Source organism: Pipistrellus hanaki, assembly GCF_964339955.1.
Source record: "Pipistrellus hanaki genome assembly, chromosome: 15".
Lineage (NCBI taxonomy): Eukaryota > Metazoa > Chordata > Mammalia > Chiroptera > Vespertilionidae > Pipistrellus > Pipistrellus hanaki.
In genome coordinates, this window is record NC_140517.1 from 29,324,197 (window position 1) to 29,347,476 (window position 23,280).

The window sequence follows — 23,280 nt, forward strand, 5'->3', positions numbered from 1 at the left end:
CACCATTTCTGTTGGAATTTATTTATTTATTTATTTATTTTTAATTTATTAATTTTTTTACAGAGAGGAAGAGGGAGGGATAGAGAGTTAGAAACATCAATGAGAGAGAATCATCGATCAGCTGCCTCTTGCACACCCCCTACTGGGGATGTGCCCGAAACCAAGGTGCATGCCCTTGACCGGAATCGAACCTGGGACCTTTTCAGTCCTCAGACCGATGCTCAATCCACTGAGCCAAACCGGTTTCGGCTATTTATTTTCTATAATTGAAACTTTGTACCCTTGAGTAGAGGCCTAGCCTGGCAAGGGCAGGCAGAAAGCTTGTCTTTCTCCATTGCCCAGGAAACCCAAGTCTCCCTCCTGCTTGCTCCGTGGCCACAGCCATTTTGGTTGGGGTTAATTTTCATACTTGCTCTGATTGGATGTTGGGTGTGGCTTGTGGATATAGCAAAGTGGTGGTTAATTTGCATATTACTCTTTTATTAGATAGGATGCTGCTATTCCCTTTTTCAAACGTCTTTACTATTGATATTATGTCATTGGGATTTGGAGAGGGTGGGTAGGTAAGTGCATGAGACTATTAATTTAACTGGTCATCTTAAAATGAGGCTACTTTGTGCCATACCATTGCTATCAACAAGACTGCTTTTCACTCTATTTTGTCTGTTGGCTCAATAACTGGAATGGATTTAAAATTTGTTCTTTATGTTGACAGAATATAGCTATCACTTCACTAAAGCTTGAAGTTGCCCGTCCTAGGATACATACATAGACTCAGTTCAGGGATTGGGTGGCGTTACAAGACCTATCTTTTTTTCTTTTTAAAAAATATATTTTATTGATTTTTTACAGAGAGGAAGAGAGAGGGATAGGGAGTTAGAAACATCGATGACAGAGAAACATCAATCAGCTGCCTCTTGCACACCCCCTCCTGGGGATGTGCCCGCAAGCAAGGTACATGCCCTTGACCGGAATCGAACCCGGGACCTTTCACTCCGTAGGCCGACGCTCTCTCCACTGAGCCAAACCAGTTTCGGCAAGACCTTTCTTATTTGTTAGAAACTTTATTCCAGAAAAGCAGAGATAGCAAGGCCTTATTGTGTAGGAATAAAATAATGAGGTCTTATCTATAGTGCTTCATATGTGCTAGACATGATTCTAAGTGCTTTCTTTATATGTATAAATTTAAATCAATAACAGTAGCTACTGTTATTATATCTATTTTGCAGGCGATGAAACTGAGGCACAGAGAGGTTAAAGAACTTGCCCAAGGTCACATAGCTGGTAAGTGGCAGAGCCAGGATCTCACCCAGTTAGTCTGCCCTAAGGCCACCTTATCCACTGTACTCTCCAAAGGGAAGTCCTTCAGATTTTCTTAGGATGACCACTTTTTATATCTTATCAGTTATGGATATAAGAAAACCCTCTTCACTTAAACTTCATGTAGCATGCTTTTTGTTGTTGTTTGAAATAGAAATTGCTGATCATTTTGGTTGCAGAATGGAATGCTTTATTTTAAATGATGTAATAAGTTTTGAACTTAATTTTAATATGAGAACTTTTGTGGTGTTGAAAAGATGTGACATCTATTGAAGTGTCCTTTTCTGCTATGTGTTTGAGAATCTCACGCACAGTAAGACATACAAACATGTTTTAGTCCTTCAGGCAGAAAAATACGGGGTGTTGGAACCATTAAAAATACAGTAAAAAAGCATTGACAAGAACTTTATTTATTGTATTTCAAATATATACATTTTATTGATTTTTAGAGAGATGGAGAAAAAGAAACATCTCTGTGAGAAAGGAACATCACTCAGCTGCCTCCTGCCCACTGGGGATCAAGGCCGCAAACAGGGCATGTGCCCTGACTAGGAATCGAACCCGTGACATCTTTGTGCACTGGCAAGGGCAGAAGAATTTTTTTTTTTTAAGTGATATATAGGCCTGGTTGGTGTGGCTTAATGATTGAACATCAGCCCATGAACCAGAAAGTCACAGTTCATTTCCCGGTCAGGGTATGTGCCCAGTTGCAAGGTGTGCAGGAGGCAGCCAATGGTAATTCTCTCTTTTTATTTATGTTTCTAGCTTTCTATCACTCTCTCTTCCTCTCTCTAATAAAAACATATATAATTTTTTTTAAGTTTAAAGTGCACACAAATATTTACCTAAGTTCTTAGATATATTACTTTTTTAAAAATGTTTTTATTTACTTCAGAGAAGAAGGGAGAGGGAGAAAGAGATGGAAACATCAATGATGAAAGAGAATCATTGATTGGCTGCCCCCTGCATACCTCCCACTGGAGATTGAGCCCGCAATCCAGACATATGCTCTGACTGGGAATCAAACTATGACCTCATGGTGAGATACTTTCTGGATTCTTGAACGTATAGGAATATTGGTGAAATATCTGAGTTGCGTTAAATGGTATTCATGTGGTCAGTATTTTCAGATGTCCATGCTAAGGTGCCCTCAATCCTTGTTACTTTCAGCAGGTTTTCAACTGAGTATTTTGGTTCTCAAATTATAGCATGCACCAGAATCACCTGGAAAGATTTTGAAGCATGTATCTGCTCCTATCCCCAGAGATTGATTCTTTAGGTTTGGATTGTACCCTGGAATCTGAATTTAAAAAATATTTTTATTGATTTTGAGAGAGAATGGGAGAGAGAGAAACATCGATGTGAGAGCTGAACATCAATCTTCTGTCTCTTGCATACCTTCTACCAGGGGTGGAGCCCACAGCCCAGGCATTTGCCCTGACTAAGAACTGAACCCAAGACCTTTTGGTGTGTGGTATGATGCCTAACCAACTGAACCCACTGGCCATTGCCAGGAATCTGCATTTTAATAGTCATTCCATTAAGAATGGTATTCTGATTCTAATATTAAGAAGTCCTTCAGCCATGATTGGTTTTTATTGGCTTCTTTCTTTTCATCTTAGTTTATAAGGTTGATATTAATACAGCATCTTGTGAAAAACTTGCTTAAAAGGGGCAGGGTGGTGTGGTCCTCTTTGGGTTCCTCTTCTTAGGATGCTCTGTGCTTCCTGGACGTCTATTTCTTTCACCAGGTAGGGAAGTTTTCTTTCATTATTTCTTCAATAGGTTTTCAATATCTTGCTGTCTCTCTTCTCCTTTGTGCACCCCTATAATGCGAATGTTAGAACCTTTGAAGTTGTCCCAGAGGCTCCTTACATGATCTTAATTTTTTTAAAATATATTTTTATTGATTTTTTTACAGAGAGGAAGAGAAAGGGATAGAGAGCTAGAAACATTGATGAGAGAGAAACATCAATCAGCTTAGCTTATTTTATCTCCAATCTGAGTAGTTCAGAACAGAATGTTTATGTATGTGTTTAGAGTTCTGAGACTCAAGATACCCAAGTTTGATTTTGACACTGTGTGATATATGCAAGACATATAGTATCCTGGCATTTTCTCCTTCTCATCTGGAAATGGAAGGGCTTAAATTATATGATCTTCAAGGGACAAAGTCTGGATAGCAGCATTTACTAGTAAATACAGGTTTCTAGTTGAATATGAAAAGAAGACTAGGTCTAACGTTAAATGTATCCCTGGGAAACTGATTTTTATGTACTTGTTTTTATGCCTTTTGCTGTTAAATAAGAAGTTACATAGGGAAAACGGAAATGAAAGATGAAATAATATGTCACGGACCATATGTGCTTTAGTATATTCAGAGTTGTGCACCCATCCCAACTATCCAACTTTAGAATCTTATCATCACCTCCCATAAAGAAACCCATTAGCAGTTACTCCACAAATCTACTTTCTGTTTCTGTGGATTTGTCTATTCTGGACATTTCATGTTAGTGGATCATATCATATATGTGGCTTCATGTGTCTGGCTTCTTAAGAGTAGAATTGCTTGCCCTGCCTGATAGCTCAGTTGTTTAGTGTTGTCCTTTATGCCAAAGTTTCTTGTTCGATCCCCTGTCAGAACACATACAAGGAGCAACCAATGAATGTATAAATAATGGAACAACAAATCTTTCTTTTTCCCCTCTTTCCATCCTTCCCCCTTGCTTGCTTGATCTGTCTTAAAAAAAAAAAAAAAAGAAAGAAAAGAAAAAAGAAAAAAAAAGAAGAAGAAGAAGAAGAGCCGGGACTGGTTTGGCTCAGTGGAGCATCGGTCTGCGGACTGAAGGGTCCTGGGTTCAGTTCCTGTCTAGGGCATGCACTTTGGTTGCGGGTGCATGCCCAGGGGGGGGGGTGTGCAGGAGGCAGCTGGTTGATGTTTCTGACTCTCTGACCCTATCCCTTCCTCTCTGTGAGAAATCAATGAAATATATTTTAAAAGAAGAGAGTAGAATTGCTTGGTTATATGGCAGTTATCTGTTTAACATTTTGAGGAACTGCTTGACTGCTTTTCACAGTGGCAGCATCATTTTGTATTCTCATCAGCAATGTACGAAGGTTCCATTTTTTTTCTATATTCTCGCCTAAACTTAACTTCTTGTAGTCATTCTAGCATTGTGTGAAGTGGTGTCTTTTTATTGTAGTCATTCTAGCGTTGTGTGAAGTGGTGTCTTATTGTGGTTTTGATTTGAATTTCCCTAATGACTAATTGTGTTGAGCATTTTTTCACTTGCTTATTGGACGGTTTTATATGTTTGAAGAAATGTCTATTCAAACCCTTTATCCATCTTTTAATTGGGTATTTATAATTTTATTGTTGAATTTTAAGAGTTCTTTATATATTCTGGATAAGAGATGCTTAACAGATATATGATTTTAAGGTATTTATTTATTTATTTATTTATTTATTTATTTTTACCATTCTATGAGTTGTCTGTTTACCTTGATAGAGATTAACCTTTGATGTATAAGCATTTTTAATTCTATAAAGTCCAATTTATCTATTTTTCTTGTATTGTTTGTGCTTTAGATGTCATGTCTAAGAAACCGTTTCCTAGTCAAAGATTTACCTGTTTTTTTCCTAAGAATTTTACTAGTGTTTTTTCATAAGAACCTTCCTGATTTCTCTCAGTCTTTGCTTATATTTATGTTTTAGATTCATTTTTGAGTTAAGTTTTATGATATAAGATAGGGATCCATATTCATTCTTTTGCAAGTGGATATCTAGTCCCAGCATTTATTGAAAAAGGCTATTCTTTTCTAGTTGAATGGAGTTGGCACCCTTGCCTATAATCAGTTAACAATAGATATTTGGGTTTGTTCTAAACTCTCAATTCTAAAAAATACATATCTTTCCTTATACTAGTAGTCCACTGTCTTGATTACTATAGCTTTAAGTAGGTTTTCCAATCAGGACGTGTAAGTCTTCCAACATACTTTTTAAATATTTGTTTGGCCATCTTGGGTCTTTTGCATTTTCATATGATTTTAGGGTTAGTTTGCCCATTTCTATTAAAAAAGTTCAAATTTTTATAAAGATTGCATTGAATTTGTAGATGAATTTGGTGAAGTATATTTTTAAGTTTCATTTAAATAAATCTTGGAAACATGTAACATGAAAAAAGAAATTTTGATGCGTTTTAAAAAATTAGATAAGTATGTGGTTCTTACTTGGCCTTCTAGAACCATCTAGCAGAGTAATAGGGTGGACTTTCAGAGCCAGAGGCACTAATGTATAACACAGAACAAAGAAGGGTTGTTCAAGGCTCCCTATGGCCAACTCAAGATGATGGTTTCTCCTTCACAGACCACTCAGTGTTCATGTGAACAGCCTTCCTCCTTCAGCATTTCTGTTGAGCACTTCTATTCTACATTAGAGTTTATAAAGCCACATTGATTATAATGGAGCCCTTGGGTAGAGATAGATATGATGGCTTAATTGCCATGAATTGGAAAGAAAGAATATATGGGAGCATATTTCTTTCTTTTCTTTTTTTAATATATTTCGTTGATTTTTTACAGAGAGGAAGGGAGAGGGATAGAGAGTTAGAAACATTGATAAGAGAGAAACATCAATCAGCTGCCTCCTGCACATCCCCTACTGGGGATGTGCCCACAACCAAGGTACATGCCCTTGACTGGAATCAAACCTGGGACCCTTCAATCTGCAGACTGACACTCTGTCCACTGAGCCAAACCAGTTTTGGCGGGAGCATATTTCTTACAAGTAGCTATTTGATATGTTATTTCCTGAAAAGTTTATGAGATTTTAAGAATGAAGATTCTCTTGAACACAGAGTTACAGTTGGTGGCCAGTTTAGTTAATAGACATGCTAGCTGGGATAAGGTTGCTATACTTTTATTTACTAGAGGCCTGGTGCATGAAATTCGTGCACTGGTGGGGGGAGGGGGGTCTCAGCCCAGCCTGCACCCTCTCCAATCTGGAACCCCTTGGACATCCCTCTCACAATCCAGGACTGCTGGCTCCCAACCGCTCACCTGCCTGCCAGCCTGATCGATGCCTAACTGCTCTTCTGCCTGCTCAATTGCCTCCAACTGCCCTCCCCTGCTGGCCCAGTAACCCCCAACTGCTCTCCCCTGCCGGCCTGGTTGGCCCTAACTGTCCTCCCCTGCCAGCCTGGTTGGCCCTAACTGCCATTCCCTGCTGGCCATCTTGTGGTGGCCATCTTTTACCACATGGGGGCAGCCATCTTGTGTAAGGATGTGAGGATCAATTTGCATATCACCTCTTTATTATATAAGATTTTATTTTATTTTATTGATTTCAGAAAGGGAGAGGGAGAGAGATAGAAATATCAGTGATGAGAGAGAATCATTGATTGGCTGCCTCCTGCATGCCTCTCACTGGGAATCGAGCCCACAACCTGGGCATGTGCCCTGACCAGGAATCAAACCATGACCTCCTGGTTCATAGGTTGATGCTCAATCACTGAGCCACACTGGCCAGCCTAGGGTTGCTATACTTTTAGAGTATAGCATTTTTCTCATTTTTTGTTGTTTAACATACTTACTTTTCTAGGTTCCTTATGCCATTCACAGAACCATAAAGGAGGCATGGTATATTGGCCATAATAAGCAACAAAGTATGACTTGTATTTATTTTTAACTACAAAATAAAGAAACTAAAAAGAAAGAAAAACCTAGTTATCAATAAGTAGACCAAACTATATGGAGACATCATACAAGTTGGAAGTTTAATATAGACTATATTTGAACTGTTGCTATGTTTGGGAGAACAGATAGTTCAGGCAAGTGTGAACCCTGCTATTAGCTGTGTGAGAATTACACTATTGATACACCAGGTATTGGTAACTACAACCAGAAATATACAGACATTGTTATTTGAACCTATCCAGAGTCAGGGGTTCTTCAGAATTTTTCCTTTGAACATCTGGAGGAGAAATTGGTACCTGAGTGAGGATGAAAAACATCCTATTTGCAAACCTCCTGCCAGCCACTCTCTTCTCCAGACTCTGTCTTTCTGTATGCTGCACTTTGGTTCAGCGGGGTATGCTGATTAGACCCTGTGCCATCCTGCTTTAGGACCTTTGTTTGCTATCGTGGTCTTTCTACCTGATTAGCCACACATTTCCCTTTTGCACTTGTCACAACGTATCCTGTAATCAAGGCCTACATCCAAGTAGTACATCTATATATATAAAAGCCTAAGCAACCATCACAATTGAAACAATCCAAAGGATGACCAAACAGATTGCATGGGGTGACCATGCCGGCAGGAGATTTAGTGAGGGCCAACCAAATGACTGAACAGTGGGCTGCACGGGGCAATCAGGCCAGCAGGGGGGGCAGTTGGGGGTAACCAGGCCAGCGGGGGTGGGGCAGTGTGGGGTGACCCAGCGGGCAGGGGAGGCAGTTAGGGATGACAAGGCCAGTGGGAGTGGGGCAGTTTTGGGCAACCAGCTGGTGGTGGGGCGGGTAAGCAGTTAGGAGCCAGTGATCCCAGATTGTGAGAGGGATGTCCCAGATTGGAGAGGGTGCAGGCTGGGCTGAGGGGACCCCCCAACTCCCGTGCATGAATATCATGCACTGGGCCTCTAGTTTTCTTCATAAGAACTTTCCTGATTTCTCTCAAGTCTTTGCTCATCACTCCTTTCCCCAAATCCCCTTAAAGTTTTATGGGTGCTGTACTTGTCAACATGAATTCAGGCCCTGCTTGATGTATCACTTACTAGCCTTAGCTTTGGGGGTTTTGGTGTGGAATCAAACTTTTCTTGTTGCATTATTTTTGTGCTACAACTCAAGGAATTTTCTAGTAATCATCATGTCATAGTTCAAATCGCACAGTTATGCCTAGTTTTGTAAGGTTCTAAATATGATTTCTTAATGCATTTGTAGTCCACCTTTGTGGATAATAGCATTTCAGAAGTTATTGTTCCAGAATTACTCATTGTCCTGTAACTTTCCTAACTTTATCTTATTTTTCCCCCTTACAGGAAATGACTTAGAGGCCTTACAATTACATCTGTGCATTCTTGCTTTGGACTTTACAATTGAGGGCCAACCCAGTCTGGAAGCAGCTCTTATTAATGTTACAAGGAAACCGCTACCTCAGCAAACAAAAGGAAAGAAAACTTATAAAAACAAATGCCATTTTTTAAAAAACAACTTGTTTTCAGAAAATATTAAAGAAAATTTGACATTTTTTTGCATTTAAAAGAAGCTTTACAGGTAAATGGATTTGTCAGGCAGGCTCTGTCAAAACTCTGCAGGGATTTAATCTTCCTTCTTAAGAACTTAGAGTAAAGTAATTCCGTACTGCTTTTTCAATTGCTGTTGATCAGCTTGTAGGTTTTTGTTTTCTAACTTTTCTGGTATATTACAGATACATTATTATATTACATTTTTAAAGTTATTTTTCTGCCATTGTAAATACAAGTATCAAAATATTCTTGCAGAGCAATGATAGGTGAGCATTTTTCTCAAGCATATCTTTTTATTAAGAGAGTGGAATGCTAATAGTTCTTATACAGCATTTTGGACACATTTATTTTTTGTCAGAGGTCCTGCCTACACTGAAAATACTAATTATATAAACCTGTTGTCCTTCTCACATCTATATTGGATCCCATGATCACCTGCCTCATAGAAATGCCTTTTTTAAATCTTATATTTTCAGCACTCCACTATTTTTATACCTAGCTACAATTTGGGGGATAAAAGGCTCAGAACCCTGACTCACTCACAGTCACTGGGACAGTTCCCTCTCCCGCATGTATTGCTGCAGTGCCCAGGACAGTAAAATGGACTACAAGCGGCGCTTCCTGCTTGGCGGGTCCAAGCAGAAGGTGCAACAGCACCAGCAATACCCGATGCCTGAGCTGGGCCGAGCACTGAGTGCTCCCCTGGCATCTACAGCCACCACTGCCCCCCTGGGCAGTCTGACCGCTGCAGGTAGCTGCCACCATGCCATGCCCCACTCCACTCCCATCGCCGACATCCAGCAGGGCATCTCCAAGTACCTGGATGCCCTCAATGTCTTCTGCCGTGCCAGTACTTTCCTCACAGATCTCTTCAGCACTGTGTTCAGGAACTCTCATTACTCCAAGGCAGCCATGCAGCTCAAAGATGTGCAGGAGCATGTCATGGAAGCAGCCAGTCGGCTGACTTCAGCCATAAAGCCCGAGATCGCCAAGATGCTGATGGAACTTAGTGCTGGGGCTGCAAACTTTACAGATCAGAAGGAATTCAGTCTCCAGGACATTGAGGTAGTGTATCTTCTGTGTCATTACTGGGTAGGGAAATGTATTCCAGAGGTAAGTGAGAATATTGTCTTATGGCGGGGCAGGATTGGGGGGACACTGACTTGAAAGCAGCAGGGGGAGCTCCAGGCTGCCTAGCCCGTCTGCAGCCCTCCAGGATTCTCCCTCTGGACGTCTCTCCCTTTCCCGGTTTCCTTGTTTTTTTATCAGGCTTTCCCTCGGGGGGAGGGGGGAAGGGGGATGGGGGGGGGCACCCAGGTGTCTGGGCACCAGAGCACTTCACCCTTGGCACTGTGCCCAGCATGCACTCTTCCCCTTTTTTATATGAATGTTTTTATATCAATGTGCTTGTGTCTGCCGTGATTCAGGACTAAGTTGCTGTGGCATCTTTATTTCTCTCCCTGGGTCTGCGTTCCCTCCCCTGTGCCTGACAAAGCCAGTTCATTGTTTTCTCTTCATTACACAGGACAGCCAGGGAGGAAGGGAGCCCCGGGGAAGGTGGTAGGGAAGCAGGGGACAAGCCTGGGGATGGATGAAATAATGTCGGCATTATTTTTTTATTTTTTAAAAATAAATGGTATCTTATTTAAAAGAGAGAGAGAGAGAGAGAGAGAGAGAAAACGGTGTCTTAGTTTTCCTCCAAATCATCGTAATGATGGTCTTCATCCTCTTCCTTTTTCTTTTAATTTTTTGTTGTTGTTGGTATCCTCACCCAAGGATACTTTTCCATTGATTTTTAGAGAGTGGGAGGGAGAGATAGAAATATCGACCTGAAAGAGATACATCTGTTGATTGCCTCCCATATGCCCAACCAGATTGAGCCTGGAATCCAGGGGATTGAGCCTGGAATCCAGGTACATGCCCTTGACCAGAATAGAACCTGGGACCCTTCAGACTGATGGCTGATACTCTTTGCACTGAGCCAAATTGATGAGGGCTTTTTCCTGCCTTTTTTCTTTTTCTTCCCTCCCTCCCTTTCTTCCTTTCTTTCTTTTTAAATATGTTTTTTATTGATTTTAGAGAGAGAGGAAGGGATTGATGAGAGAAACACATTTCTTGGTGCCTCCTGCTGGGAATTGAGCCTATAACCAGACATGTGCCCTGACTGGGAACTGAACTGGTAACCGCTTGGTTAATGGGGTCAATGCTCAACCACTGAGCCAAACTGACTGGGTCTCTTTCTTTAAAAAATAATATACTGTATATGTATATAATGATTTCAGAAATGAAGTCACAGAGTGAGAGAAAGAGAGAAACATCAATGATGAGAAAGAATCATCTGTTAGCTGCCTCCTGCACGCCCCACACTGGGGATTAAGCCCACAACCCAGGCATTTGCCCTGACTGGAATCGAACCATGACTTCCCGGTTTGTAGGTTGATGCTCAACCACTGAGAATGCTAGAATGCTGGCCAGGCTTCATACTCCCTCCTTATAAAAAAGAGTGTTGTGTGCCAGGTTCTGAATTGCTTTCATTTCAAATTAAGTAGGTTAAAAGATTATTAAAGAAACAAATCAACCTGTTGTAACTGAATTTACAGATAGGATACTATTAAAAGTACAGAGTAGAGATATGATTATGAGCTTTATTGTAAATTGTCATTATATAGAACCATTGTTTACTGTGGGAAGTTCCACACATGTTTAAATTATTTTTTCAATTCTAAATTCACAGCTATTCACAGTTGGATGCATTTGATTCTTATTGGATACTAGAAGCCTGGTGCACGAAATTTGTGCACAGGTAGGGCCCCTAGGTCTGGCTGGCAGTCAGGGCCATTCAGGGCCTTCTGGCTGCTGGCTTCGGCCTTCCTTTGTTCCATGCCGCCTCCTGGTGGTCAGCGCACATCATAACAAGCGGTCAAACTCCTGATAAGTCGAACTCCCAAGGGGACAATTTACATATTAACCTTTTATTATATAGGATATTTCTTTGGGTCTTTGATACTCAAAATGAAATATTTTTTCTCTTTTAAGGTGGCTCTAAGTTATAAGATTAGAATAAAAATGACCTTTTTCTTCATTTAAGAAATAATTTATTAAACTTGATCTGTTATATCAGCTCCAATCAACTGAGCCACACCAGCGAGGGCTAGAATCATTTTTTAAAATACATTTTTATTGATTTCAGAGAGGAAGGGAAAGGGAGTGAGAGAGAGAAACATCAATGATGAAAAAGAATCATTGATGGGCTGCCTCCTGCACACCCCACACTGGGGATTGAGCCCACAACCTAGGCATGTTCCCTTGATCAGAATCGAACCCAGGACTCTTCAGTCCTCAGGCCAACGCTCTAACCACTGAGCAAAACCGGCTAGGGCTGCTTGACCATTTTAAACCTAAGACAAAGTATCAATCCAACTGTCCCACTCTGAAGGTGCCCTGGCATGCTTCTAATATTCCCTTATTTACAGCCAGGTTTGGGATTGACAGATCCTGAACTGCAGTTGTCTACTTTGTGCTCTGGGGCAAGGCTGGGTATATGTGAGTCCTGCCCTCGGTGACTTTGCCGCTTACCTTGTGTGGTTCACCCTCACAGTCTCATTGTTAGATGAATGAGTTGCGACTATGGTCTATAGTTAACTAGTGCCTGTGACAGTTTGGTAAGGGTCCTGGAGTCAGAAGATCTGGGTTTAAAATTTAACACTGCTTACTGACTGAGTGGCTGTGAGCAAATGTAGCACCTCTAAGCCTCGGCTTGCCTATCTATAAAATGGAATTACCACCCACCTTCCAGGGTTCTTGTGAAGATCAGAAGCAAGTGGTATGTGTAAAACTCTGCATCCATCATTATCATTTATTATTGTTGTTTCAAACATGGCTTGAAAGGTACTCTTAGCTTTTGTCTGAAGTACGAAGCACAATATGCACAAAACCAACATCAGAGAGAAGTTTGTAAATTATTCTTCTAACTGGAACTCCTTTAGGTGGAAAAAGCTACCATTCCCAGAACATTTGCTCTGCTCATTTCTCTCCAGGTTCTTTCCCCTCTGTATCTTCCCTTCTGGTGTTGTTAGGTGGCAGTAGTATTACCTTCCCGAGGCAGGAACTGCCAGGACCTTTTCAGTATAAAAGCCTGAGAGAACCCTTTCCACCGGTAGTTCCTGCTCTGTTTGCCTTGCATCTAGAATGGGGCCATGAAAAAGGAGTGTGTGGGTGCGAGGGGGAGTGGTTCATTGAATACACTTGTAGTAGCTGAGAACTTTGAACAAGCCAGCCAATTGACACTTTTCCCTCACTGGATTTATAGATAATGTGTTGTTTACATTATATAGAAAGAATTTTGTCTAAAATGAGAAATAGAATCTTAATTGAGTACTTCATGGGATTTCCTTTGTATAAGTTTCACACTGTCAGTCCAGCTAAAATGTGAATTCAGGAAAAATATGCTTTTCTGTATTGAACTTTTTCTTTGTACAAAGCTTTGACATGCTACCCAAATGCTTTTTAGTGGTAGACTATACAGGACCAGCTCTCTGTATCTTTTCTTCTTTTTGAGTTTAGAAGCATTTCCACCAGTGGTTTTTATGATTGTGTTAACTCCAGTGTTCTTGTAAAATGCCAGGCTAGCTCGATTGAGTGGCTGATTTCTCTTTGATTTTGTCTACCTCAGTTTCATTTGTCCTAGAAATGTGTTATCCTAAGGGTCATTTTTAATTAAAACATGTAGTTCATATTTAAGAATTACAGACAACCCTATAACTTGGTTTTCTATTTATTAGAAAGTTACAAATGTCCACCTCTTTACAAACATCTATCATTTGTCTTGAGTAAAATTACTTTTTCAGTGAAAATATAAATAAAATAATCAAATGGACTTGTGATTTTCACGTTTATTCCACAAATATCCATTGCTCCCTTTATCTTGTACTATGTACTGTTTCAGATACAGGATATAGTGATGAATAAGACAGAAATCCCTCCCTTTGTATATATGGATATAAGAGGACAACAATCTTAGATAAGACAGTTTGAAGGCACCACTGAAGAGGTGTCATTTGAGTAAAGACCTGAAGGAGTGAACCCTGTTGATAACCAGGAAAAAGAGAACACCAGGCAGAGAGAGCAGCTAGTGCAAAGTTCCTGAGGCAGGAGTGACCCTGGCTGAAGAGCAACAAGGACCTATTGTGGCTGAAACAGTGAGCCAAGGGAGAGTACTAGGAATGAGGTCAGAGGTAAAGAGGTCAGCCTCTGAAAGTCAGGTTCAGGGAGGCCAGCAGGACAGGATCTGCTGTCCTTGTGCAGGAAGCAGTGATGCCACATCTCCCTTTGCTTGCTTCATTTTTTGGCAGCTCCAGGGCTCTGGTGTCATGGTGGGGCCTCACTGTTCGGAGATCTTGGCCCCCTGAGCAGGTGCTCTGTACAGGCATTCCAGAAGTCCAGGGCAGCTACAGATCTCCCAGGAGTTTTATGTTTTTAAGGGGACTGTATTTTATCTGTCAGCACTTTTAGTGACGAAGTATCACCACCTTGTAAACGGGTAGGCATACTTTACTAGTAAATAAAATCTTTATGTCTTCATTTGTAAGAATAGTTTATTGGTTTTTTGAGAGAGAGAAAGTGAAAGAGAACCATTGACATGAGAGCGTAATATCAACCATTTTTAAAAAAATATTTTTATTGATTTCAGAGAGGAAGGAAGAGTGAGAGAGAGAGAGAGAAAAACATCAATGATGAGAAAGAATCATTGATTGGCTGCCTCCTGCACACCCCCTACTGGGGATTGAGCCTGCAACCTGAGCATGTGCCCTTGACCAGAATCGAACCCGGTACCCTCAGTCTGCAGGCCGACGTTCTATCCACTGAGCCAAACTGAGTAGGGCTAACATCAACCTTTGATCAGCTGGCTCCTGCAAGCCCCGCACTGGAGATTGAGTCTGCAAATCTGGGCATTTGCCCAGACTAGGTATCGAATCCGCATGCTTTAGATACACAGGATAATGCCCAACCTACTGAGCCATACCAGCTAGGGCAAATGAAATCTTTATGTAATTGAACCTTGGCTTTCAGTTTGATGCACTGACAGATGTCTTTTGTATACTACGTGATTACCTATGAAACTTTAAAATAATTTGTGAATGCTGACTGACTGACTGACCTTAATGTAGGCATATATTAACATTTATTTAGGATAGATTAATGCCAAAAATACTGTAGAATAACAATAATGGAAAATATTAGAAGCTCATTTTAAAATGCAGTGTTCATTAATGTTAATGAAATTAAATTTGCATACTGGTTATTTGTTGGTTTTGTGTGTGTGTGTGTGTGTGTGTGTGTGTGTGTTGTTTTTTGCCTAAAAGTAAGACTCAGTGTTACTTTTTTCTTGTTTTGAATAATAGATCTTCCATAACAGATTATGGTGTAAATATTTCCTAACTGCATGAAAATCCAAATTGCTGCTATTAACCAGAAACTGTAGTTCACTTTATAAAAAACTTGTATGAATCCATTTTCAAGTTGTTACTAATTTCTAGTAACTCTTTTTGGCTTATTCTTTTATTGAGGTGAATCTTCTATTATCTAGATTGTCTTCAGATTTTAGCATTTAGAAGAGCCTATAGCTAATTAAGTAGTTGACCTTTGAGTGAGTCTCTAAATTTAATTGTGAACAACAAACAAGATTTACTGTCTGACCAGCACATTCTATGTGGGTAGAAGCCAGTGAAGCCAGAGGGCATATGCCACTCTGGGGAGACTGGACCCTTTGATGTTGATTTGTCAAGACACGCTGTGCAACCAATTTATTATCCTGAAAATTACTAATATAAAGGAGAAATATAAAAAAATTTAGCAAATTTCCCTGCCTCTCTGGTACAGACTGTTTTTTAGGGTAAACAAATAGCCCTAATGGATAAGATTTGTCTAGTACTTAGAATATATTGCAGTATATTCTACAGTATACTATATGTATATACTATATGTATATGTATATTCTACAGTATACTATATGTATACAGAATATACTATAATAAACCACACAGAATAATAATAAGTTTCTTCTATTTAGAAGTAGAGGATAAAACCATTTGGTGAAAGGTTCTAGGTAGGGGTGTCGAACTCAATCAGAGAAGGGGCCAAAATCTAAAATCCAGCCTAAATCGCGGGCCGAATGGTTTACTGAACAGCCATAAACTGACAATGTCATAAACTGACAGCGGAGTGCAGTGATGACAGCGCGGTGCGGGCCACATTGCAAGGCCTGGCGGGCTGGATTTGGCCCGCGGGCCTTGTGTTTGACACATGTGTTCTAGGGGAAACTTCATAAGGAAGGGATCAGCCCTTTCCCAGCCAAATCCATTTGTCAACCTCAGCATCACTGAATCTGATATAACCAGGTGATCATGTCTCCTGATAAGAACGACATAGCATCACCCCCATAATATATTCTTGTACTTCGCCCCTCCCCCCAGGGGGGGTAACTAATCAAGCCTCTAAAATAAATTCCCAGTCTACAGGAAATGTGAGACATACTGGAACAAGTTATACAATAAGACAAGGAAGCGATCAGATAAATCCAGAATGTGGCATATTCTACAGGCAATTGACCTGATTTCTTCAACAAGTTGAGTACCTTTAAAAACATTAGGTAGAAAGTACCTGAATTCGAGAGGATCCAAGATGGCTGCTCGGGTATACACCTAGCCGCAGCAGCTCACAACAATTTCAAAGGAATACAACTAAAATGTAGAGTGGACATTGCCCAGAGCTACAGGTAGTCGACTGACTGAAAACTCTACAATAGGAAGGAGGGAGAAAACCAGAAGGAAAATCAGAGGAACTGAAAAAAAGCCTAAGGTACGGAGACATGCTGCGCGCTTGCACGCACACGCGCGCGGAGAGGTCGCAGCCGGAGAGGAGGAGAGGGCTGGGTGCTGCCTGGCGTTCCCTAGCAGGAAGGAAATAGAACCCCCAGCCTGGGCTGAACCCCCGAACCGGCAGCGCTGAGCCCCAAGTTATGTGCCAGACCCTGGGGACCCAGGCTCCGGCAGGGGGAGACAATCCCGGGGGACGGCAAAATGCGGGGCCCCCGGAGTCGCGCACACATGGCGCGCAGAGGACTGAATGTTGACTCTGATGCTGGATTACCCTAGCCGGAAGAAACAAAGCCTCCGGCGGCAGCTCTGAGCCTCAGTCCAGACCTCCCCGAACTCCAGGTCTGGGCCAGTCCCTGGGGACCCAGGCTCGGGCAGGGGGAGACGGAGCTGTGAGGTGGAGTCCTGGGAGCGCGGCGAAAGGCCGAGCCCCCGGAGTCGCGCACACTGTGCGCAGAGGACAGTCTGTTGACTCTGATCCTGGACTCCCCTAGTGGGAGGGAGAAAGAAAGCTCCAGACTGGAGGAACGCCACGAGGAGCAGGAGCCCCTGCCGGACACCGGCCAGCCGGGCGCCAGCAAGGAGCCGGGCGACGGGGCCCCCAGTGGGGGGGGTGCCCCTGAGCCTTCGACTGCTGAGCGCTGGCAACGGAGCCAAGGACGGGGGCTGCTTCCTGGGCGGCGCCGACCCCGGCAACAGGCTGGAGCAGCGCGGGAGCCCGCGGAGAACAAAGGGGTGCCACAGGCCAACCTGCTGAGCTCCCAGGACAAGGAGGAAGAAACCAAAGAAGTTCTCAATGTGAAGAAATCAAGTGAGAGCAAATGATAGTAAAATTACTTAAGAAAGAATACAAAGAAGATCTTGAAAAATCAAAGACTAAGTCAGAACTCAACGCACCAGTCAACATTGCAACATAAATGCGTTTTGTTTTGTTTTTTAAAAAAAAAAGAAAAGAAAAAGAAGAGAAAAAAGGGACAGAATGTTGGAACAGCGGCGACCAGGCCTAGAGTGGCCAGGCACAAGGCAGTGGCAGCTGGGCCCGGAGCAGCAGTGGCCAGGCCCCAGAACAGCAGCAGCCAGAACAAGAGCATCAACGGCCAGCACTGGAGCAGCCAGACCTGGGGCAGTGGCAGCCAGGCCTGAGGCAGAGGCGGCCAAGCCCAGGGTGGCCAGTCCAGGAACACCCAGACACGGAGTGGCTGGGCCCGGAGAAGCCCGGCCCAGAGCAGCCGGGTTGGGAGCAGCCAGGCCCAGAACAGCAGTAGACAACCACGAAGAATCCAGGCTGGGAGCGGCCAGGCTCGGAGCAGCCGGGTCGGGTGCGGCCAGGCCCGGAGCAGCGGCGGCCAGGCTGGGAGCGGCCAGGCCCGGAGCAGCTGGTTCTGGTGTGGCCAGGCCTGGAGCAGCGGCTGCCAGGCTAGGAGCGGCCAGGCCCGAAGCAGCAGCTGCCAGGCTGGGAGCAGCCAGGTCCGGAGCAGCCGGGTCTGGTGTGGCCAGGCCCGGAGCAGCGGCTGCCAGGCTGGGAGCGGCCAGGCCCGGAGCAGCAGCTGCCAGGCTGGGAGCGGCCAGGCCCGGAGCAGCCGGGTCTGGTGCGGCCAGGCCCGGAGCAGCGGCTGCCAGGCTGGGAGCGGCCAGGCCCGGAGCAGCAGCTGCCAGGCTGGGAGCGGCCAGGCCCGGAGCAGCCGGGTCTGGTGCGGCCAGGCCAGGAGCAGCGGCTGCCAGGCTGGGAGTGGCCAGGCCTGGAGAAGCGGCTGCCAGGCTGGGAGCGGCCAGGCCCGGAGCAGCCGGGTCTGGTGCGGCCAGGCCCGGAGCAGCGGCGGCCAGGCTGGGAGCGGCCAGGCCCGGAGCAGCCGGGTCTGGTGCGGCCAGGCCTGGAGCAGCGGCTGCCAGGCTGGGAGCGGCCAGGCCCGGAGCAGCCGGGTCTGGTGCGGCCAGGCCTGGAGCAGCGGCTGCCAGGCTGGGAGCGGCCAGGCCCGGAGCAGCAGCTGCCAGGCTGGGAGCGGCCAGGCCCGGAGCAGCCGGGTCTGGTGCGGCCAGGCCAGGAGCAGCGGCTGCCAGGCTGGGAGCGGCCAGGCCCGGAGCAGCCGGGTCTGGTGCGGCCAGGCCAGGAGCAATGGCTGCCAGGCTGGGAACAGCCAGGCCCGGAGCAGCGGCTGTCAGGCTGGGAGCGGCCAGGCCCGGAGCGGCCGGGACCGGAGCAACCGGTCCCAGAGCAGCCGGGTCGGGTGCAGCCAGGCTTGTAGCAGCAACAGCCAAGTCCAGAGCAACTAGGTCGGGAGCGGCAGTGACCAGACCCGGAGCAGCTGGTTGTGGAACGAACCAGAGCAACAGAGGCCAGGCCCGGAGCAGCCAGGCCCGAAACAGCTCGTTCCTTGCCTGTACCTGCCCACGGCTGCCTCTCAGACATGGCTGGAAACTTTTGCGGGAACTTGAGGGTCTGCTGAATCAAGTGATGAAGGCTTAGATCTGGATGTGTTGAGTTAGTGTAGCGCTGGGGTGTTGATCTGTAAGTGCCTTGGGTGGGGCCTGGATGAGGCTGGTTGACCTATTTGGAAATGTCTTTTGTGTGAAGTGTATCATTGGGCATGTGGAGGTATTATTGATATGAGATAATGCTAAGTAACAGATTTACTATCTGAAAAGGGATTTACTATCGGGGAAAGGGAGGGAGGAAGAGACTGAACATAAACTGTGCACCTATGGATGAGGACAATGGGGGATGGGGAGGGGGCGAAGGGTGGGGTGGGAACCTGGTGGAGGGGGGAAGAAATGAGGAACCTTTGTAATAATATGAACAATAAAGATTGATTTAAAAAAAATAAATAAATAAAATAAAATAAAATAAAATAAAATAAAAAAATAATAAAAAAAAAAATAAAAAATAAAAAAATAAAAAAAAAAGAAAGTACCTGAATTCAAAGAGAGTTAAGTTGACTCCCTTGCTACAATCTTCATTTCTCCTTATTGTTGACCTGGGAGGAGGAAAGGTAGTATTGGATCTGGATTTGTTTTGGGTAGATAAAGGAGAGGACCCAGCCCTCATCTGAGACACAAAAGAACTGCCTCAAGGACCTGGGACTAGTGGGTCAGCTATTGAAGGCAGATGGCGAGTGGTGAAGATGCAGATTTCGGGCAGACAACTTGAACAAGCTCAAGAACATATGAAGCAAGACAATTGGAGAGAAAATGAAGAAAAAAGAGATAGTGGGAGATGATGAGTCCATTCTGGAGGATGTGTTAAATCTCGATGACCTCACCTCAGACACTAGCTAACGTGAAAGTGTCACAAATAAAAAAAAACTCCCAACTTCTCATTGACGAAGTCATCCTGAAGTGTGATGCCAAGCTATTAAAGCTAGAGGAAGAGCAATTTGAGAACCTCTGAGAGATCAGAAACCTTCTGCATCCTTCTGTGCCCACAGGTAACGATGAGGATGTGGACAACAAAGTAGAGAGGATTTGGGGTGATTATAATGTCAGGAAGAAGTACTAGAAAATGGACCTCGTGGTGATGGTTCATGGCTTTGAAGGCAAAATAGGTGTAGTGGTGGCTGGGTGTCAAGAGGGCCCTGGTGTTCCTAGAACAGGCACTCATCCGGTATGCCCTTCGCACTTTGGGAAGTCACGGCTACATTCCCATTCATACCCTGTTTGTCATGAGGAAAGAGGTCATGCAGGAGGTGGCACAATTCATCCAGTTTGATGAAGAACTTTATAAGGTGATTGGCAAAGGCAGTGAAAAGTCTGATGACAACTCCTATGATGAGAAATACTTAATTGCCATCTCCAAGCAGCCCATCGCTGCGCTCCACCGGGGTGAATGGCTAGAGTCAGAGGATTTGCCCATCAGGGATGCTGGTCTGTCCACCTTCTTTCACCAATCATGAAAAGTCAAGCAAGAGGTGGGCTTCCTTGACTAGGACACCCGTGGCATCTTTTGAGTCCATCAGTTTGTCTGCTCGTCACCCCATAACAAGAAGTCATGGGAGATGTTTGAAAAGATGATCACCACCGCAGAGGAATTCTGCCAGTCTTTGGGGATCCTGCACCACATCGTGAATATTATCACAGGTTCTTTGAATCACACTGCCAGTACGAATGAAGCTTCACCTGGAGGCTTACTTTCCAGACTTGGGAGCCTTCCGTGAATTAGTCTCTTGTTCTAATTTCACAGACTATCAGGCTCGACGCAATGAATATGATACGGGCAAACCAAGGTGATGATGGACAAAGTGAAGTTTATCCATAAGTTCAATGCTACCATGTGTGCCATGACCTGCCTCATCTACGCCATCCTGGAGAACTACCATATGGAAAAGGGCATCATTGTGCCTGAGAAGTTGAAGGAGTTTATGCCTCCAGGTCTCCAGATCTCCGAAGCCTGCACCCATTAACAAGGAGCCACCAAAGAAGCAGAAGCAGCACCATGAGGGCAGCAAAAAGAAAGGGGCAGCAAGAGATGTCACCCTGGAGATCCAGCTACAGAACATGGAGGTCACTGATTCCTGAATATTCCTTCCTTCAGTTCTGTCAGCTGGGATCCAGGAGCCTGCCTACGGGCAGGGAAGCCAGACATACCCACTAATCGCCTGGCCCGTCTGGCTGCAGTGCTAAAACTGGAACCATCCTCTGTTTACAGTGCAGGGTAACTATTTGCATGGGCCTAGGACTGAGGGCACCATGTCATGAAGCCTCTCGGAGGGAAGGCTAGGACTTGCCTGCAGTCTTCCACCTGGGGCTCAGGCCCTGTCTCACAGCTCCACCTGGAACCACACTCACTTTTGCTTTTCCTCCTAAAGAAAGTTGTTCGATTTAGCAAGTAAAAAAAAAAAAAAAAAAAGCCGAAACCGGTTTGGCTCAGTGGTAGAGCATCGGTCTGCGGACTGAAGGGTCCCTGGTTCGATTCCGGTCAAGGGCATGTACCTTGGTTGCAGGCACATCCCCGGTGGGGGGTGTGCGGGAGGCAGCTGGTCGATGTTTCTCTCTCATCGACATTTCTATCTCTCTATCTCTTTCCCTTCCTCTCTGTAAAAAATCAATAAAATATATTTAAAAAAAAGAAAGAAAGAAAGAAAGAAAGAAAGAAAGAAAGAAAGATAATTAGAAGATATAAAAACCAAATACCAGTAAGTTCTAGCCAGTTTGGGTCAAAGGATGTGAGTGTTGGCTTGAGGAATAGAGAGTCCAGGGTTCGATTCTGGTCAAGGGAACACACCTCAATTTCAGACTGGTCAAGGGCACATACCTCAAGTGCAGGAGGCAACCAATCGACGTGGCTCTCTCACATCAATGTTTCTCTCTCTCTTCTCCCACTCTCTAAAAAAATTAATGTAAAAATATTCTTTGGTGAGGATTGGTCAAAAAACAAGCAAAAAAAAAAAAAAAGCCTTTGGGGTTGTGAAACCAAAAAAGAGACATTTAAAAAAATAATTAGGAAGTTTTTGTACGTGAACTAGGTCTTGGTTGATTGGATTTGCTTCAGAACATTTCAACAAAAGTGGAGTTGGGGAGAAGGACTTTTAAAAATGGCATGGCACCCAGCTGGCATGTCTCTGGTTGAGTGTTGATCTATTAACCAGGAGGTCATGCTTCAATTCCTGGTCAGGGCACGTGCCCAGGTTGTGGGCTCGATCCTCAGTGTGGGACATGCAGGACATAGCTGATTGATGATTCTCTATCATCATTGATGTCTCTCTTTTCCTCTCCCTTCCAGACTCCGAAATCAATGGCCCTAACCTAACCAGTTTAGCTCATTGGATAGAATGCTGGCCTGTGGATTGAAGGGTCCTGGGTTCAGTAACAGTTAAGGGCTCATGCCTGGGTTGAGGCATGCAGGCTTAATCCCCAAATTGGGGTGTGCAGGAAGCAGCCAGTGAATGATTTTCTCATCATTTATGTTTCTATTTCTCCCTCTCCCTCTCCCTCTCTGGAATCAATAAAAATACATATTTTTTTTAAAGTATGTCTTTGGGATTAGATTTTAATTTTTAAAATGACACAACGTTGGTAGTTATTGAAGCTTTTTTGATGGATTATTGGTGTTTGTTATACTCTGCTTTTGTGTATATTTGGACATTTTCCAAACTTAAACAGAGGAAGAGAGAAACGTATGACTACTTGATAGGAGTAATGTATCAAGAATACCCAATAAGAGGTTCCATTTCATGGAGGGATTTGTGCATGTGAAGTGGTCTTCTAACAGAAAGGGGAGTATTTAGGAAAACTTCATTTTCTGTCTACTCACAGATACTCTATTCACTCTGGCACTTCTGATTACTAGTGTGTGGTGGTTTTCCCACACCAGCCATTTCTGACACTATCTGGAGTTAGCATCAAATCTCACCGGATTAAGGACTCACTCGCACAAGACTGCCCCTTCTCCCCTTTAGATATCAATCACAAGCCCAGGGTGTGTTACCTGTCCTTGCAGACTGGTTATAAATCAGAGGGTCCCGTGATTGATTTGCTAGAGCAGCTCACAGAACTCAGAAAACTGTTTTATTCGATTATAAAAGTATATAACTCGGGAGCAGCCAAATGGAAGAGATGCATAGGACAAAGTCTGTAGAAGATATGTGGGACTTCCATGCGCTTTCCAGGCATGCCACTCTCCTAGCACTTCCGTATGGTCACCACCTTGGACGCTCTCCGAACCCCTTCCTTTGGGTCATTGGACTTTTTGGAGGCTTCATTATATAGGTGTGATTTGATTAAATTATTGTCCGTGGATTATTGGTTCCACCTTCAGCCCCTTCTCCTCCCCAGAGGCAGATGGATGAAAGTTCTAAACTTGTAATCTGTTGGTTGGTTCCCCTTGCAACAAGCCTCCATCCTTAGGGGCTTTC

The 23,280-nt window shown here is 44.0% G+C and overlaps 1 protein-coding gene and 1 pseudogene across 5 annotated transcripts in view; both read left to right on the plus strand.

The window, feature by feature from the left end:
* Window positions 1–23,280, plus strand: part of GARRE1 (granule associated Rac and RHOG effector 1) — a 99,840-nt gene that overhangs the window by 26,065 nt on the left and 50,495 nt on the right. For 3 of the 4 annotated variants that reach the window (XM_084905129.1, XM_084905132.1, XM_084905130.1), the window contains exons 2-3: window positions 1,230–1,284; window positions 8,355–9,626. In XM_084905129.1, coding sequence (XP_084761255.1) covers window positions 9,132–9,626 — 495 coding nt within the window. In that variant the 5' untranslated portion in view covers window positions 1,230–1,284; window positions 8,355–9,131. The remainder of the gene's footprint in view (window positions 1–1,229; window positions 1,285–8,354; window positions 9,627–23,280) is intronic. The other variant, XM_084905131.1, reaches the window with a different exon arrangement.
* Window positions 19,339–22,357, plus strand: LOC311633774 (serine--tRNA ligase, cytoplasmic-like; annotated as a pseudogene). The gene has a single exon. The product of its transcript is annotated as a serine--tRNA ligase, cytoplasmic-like (transcript).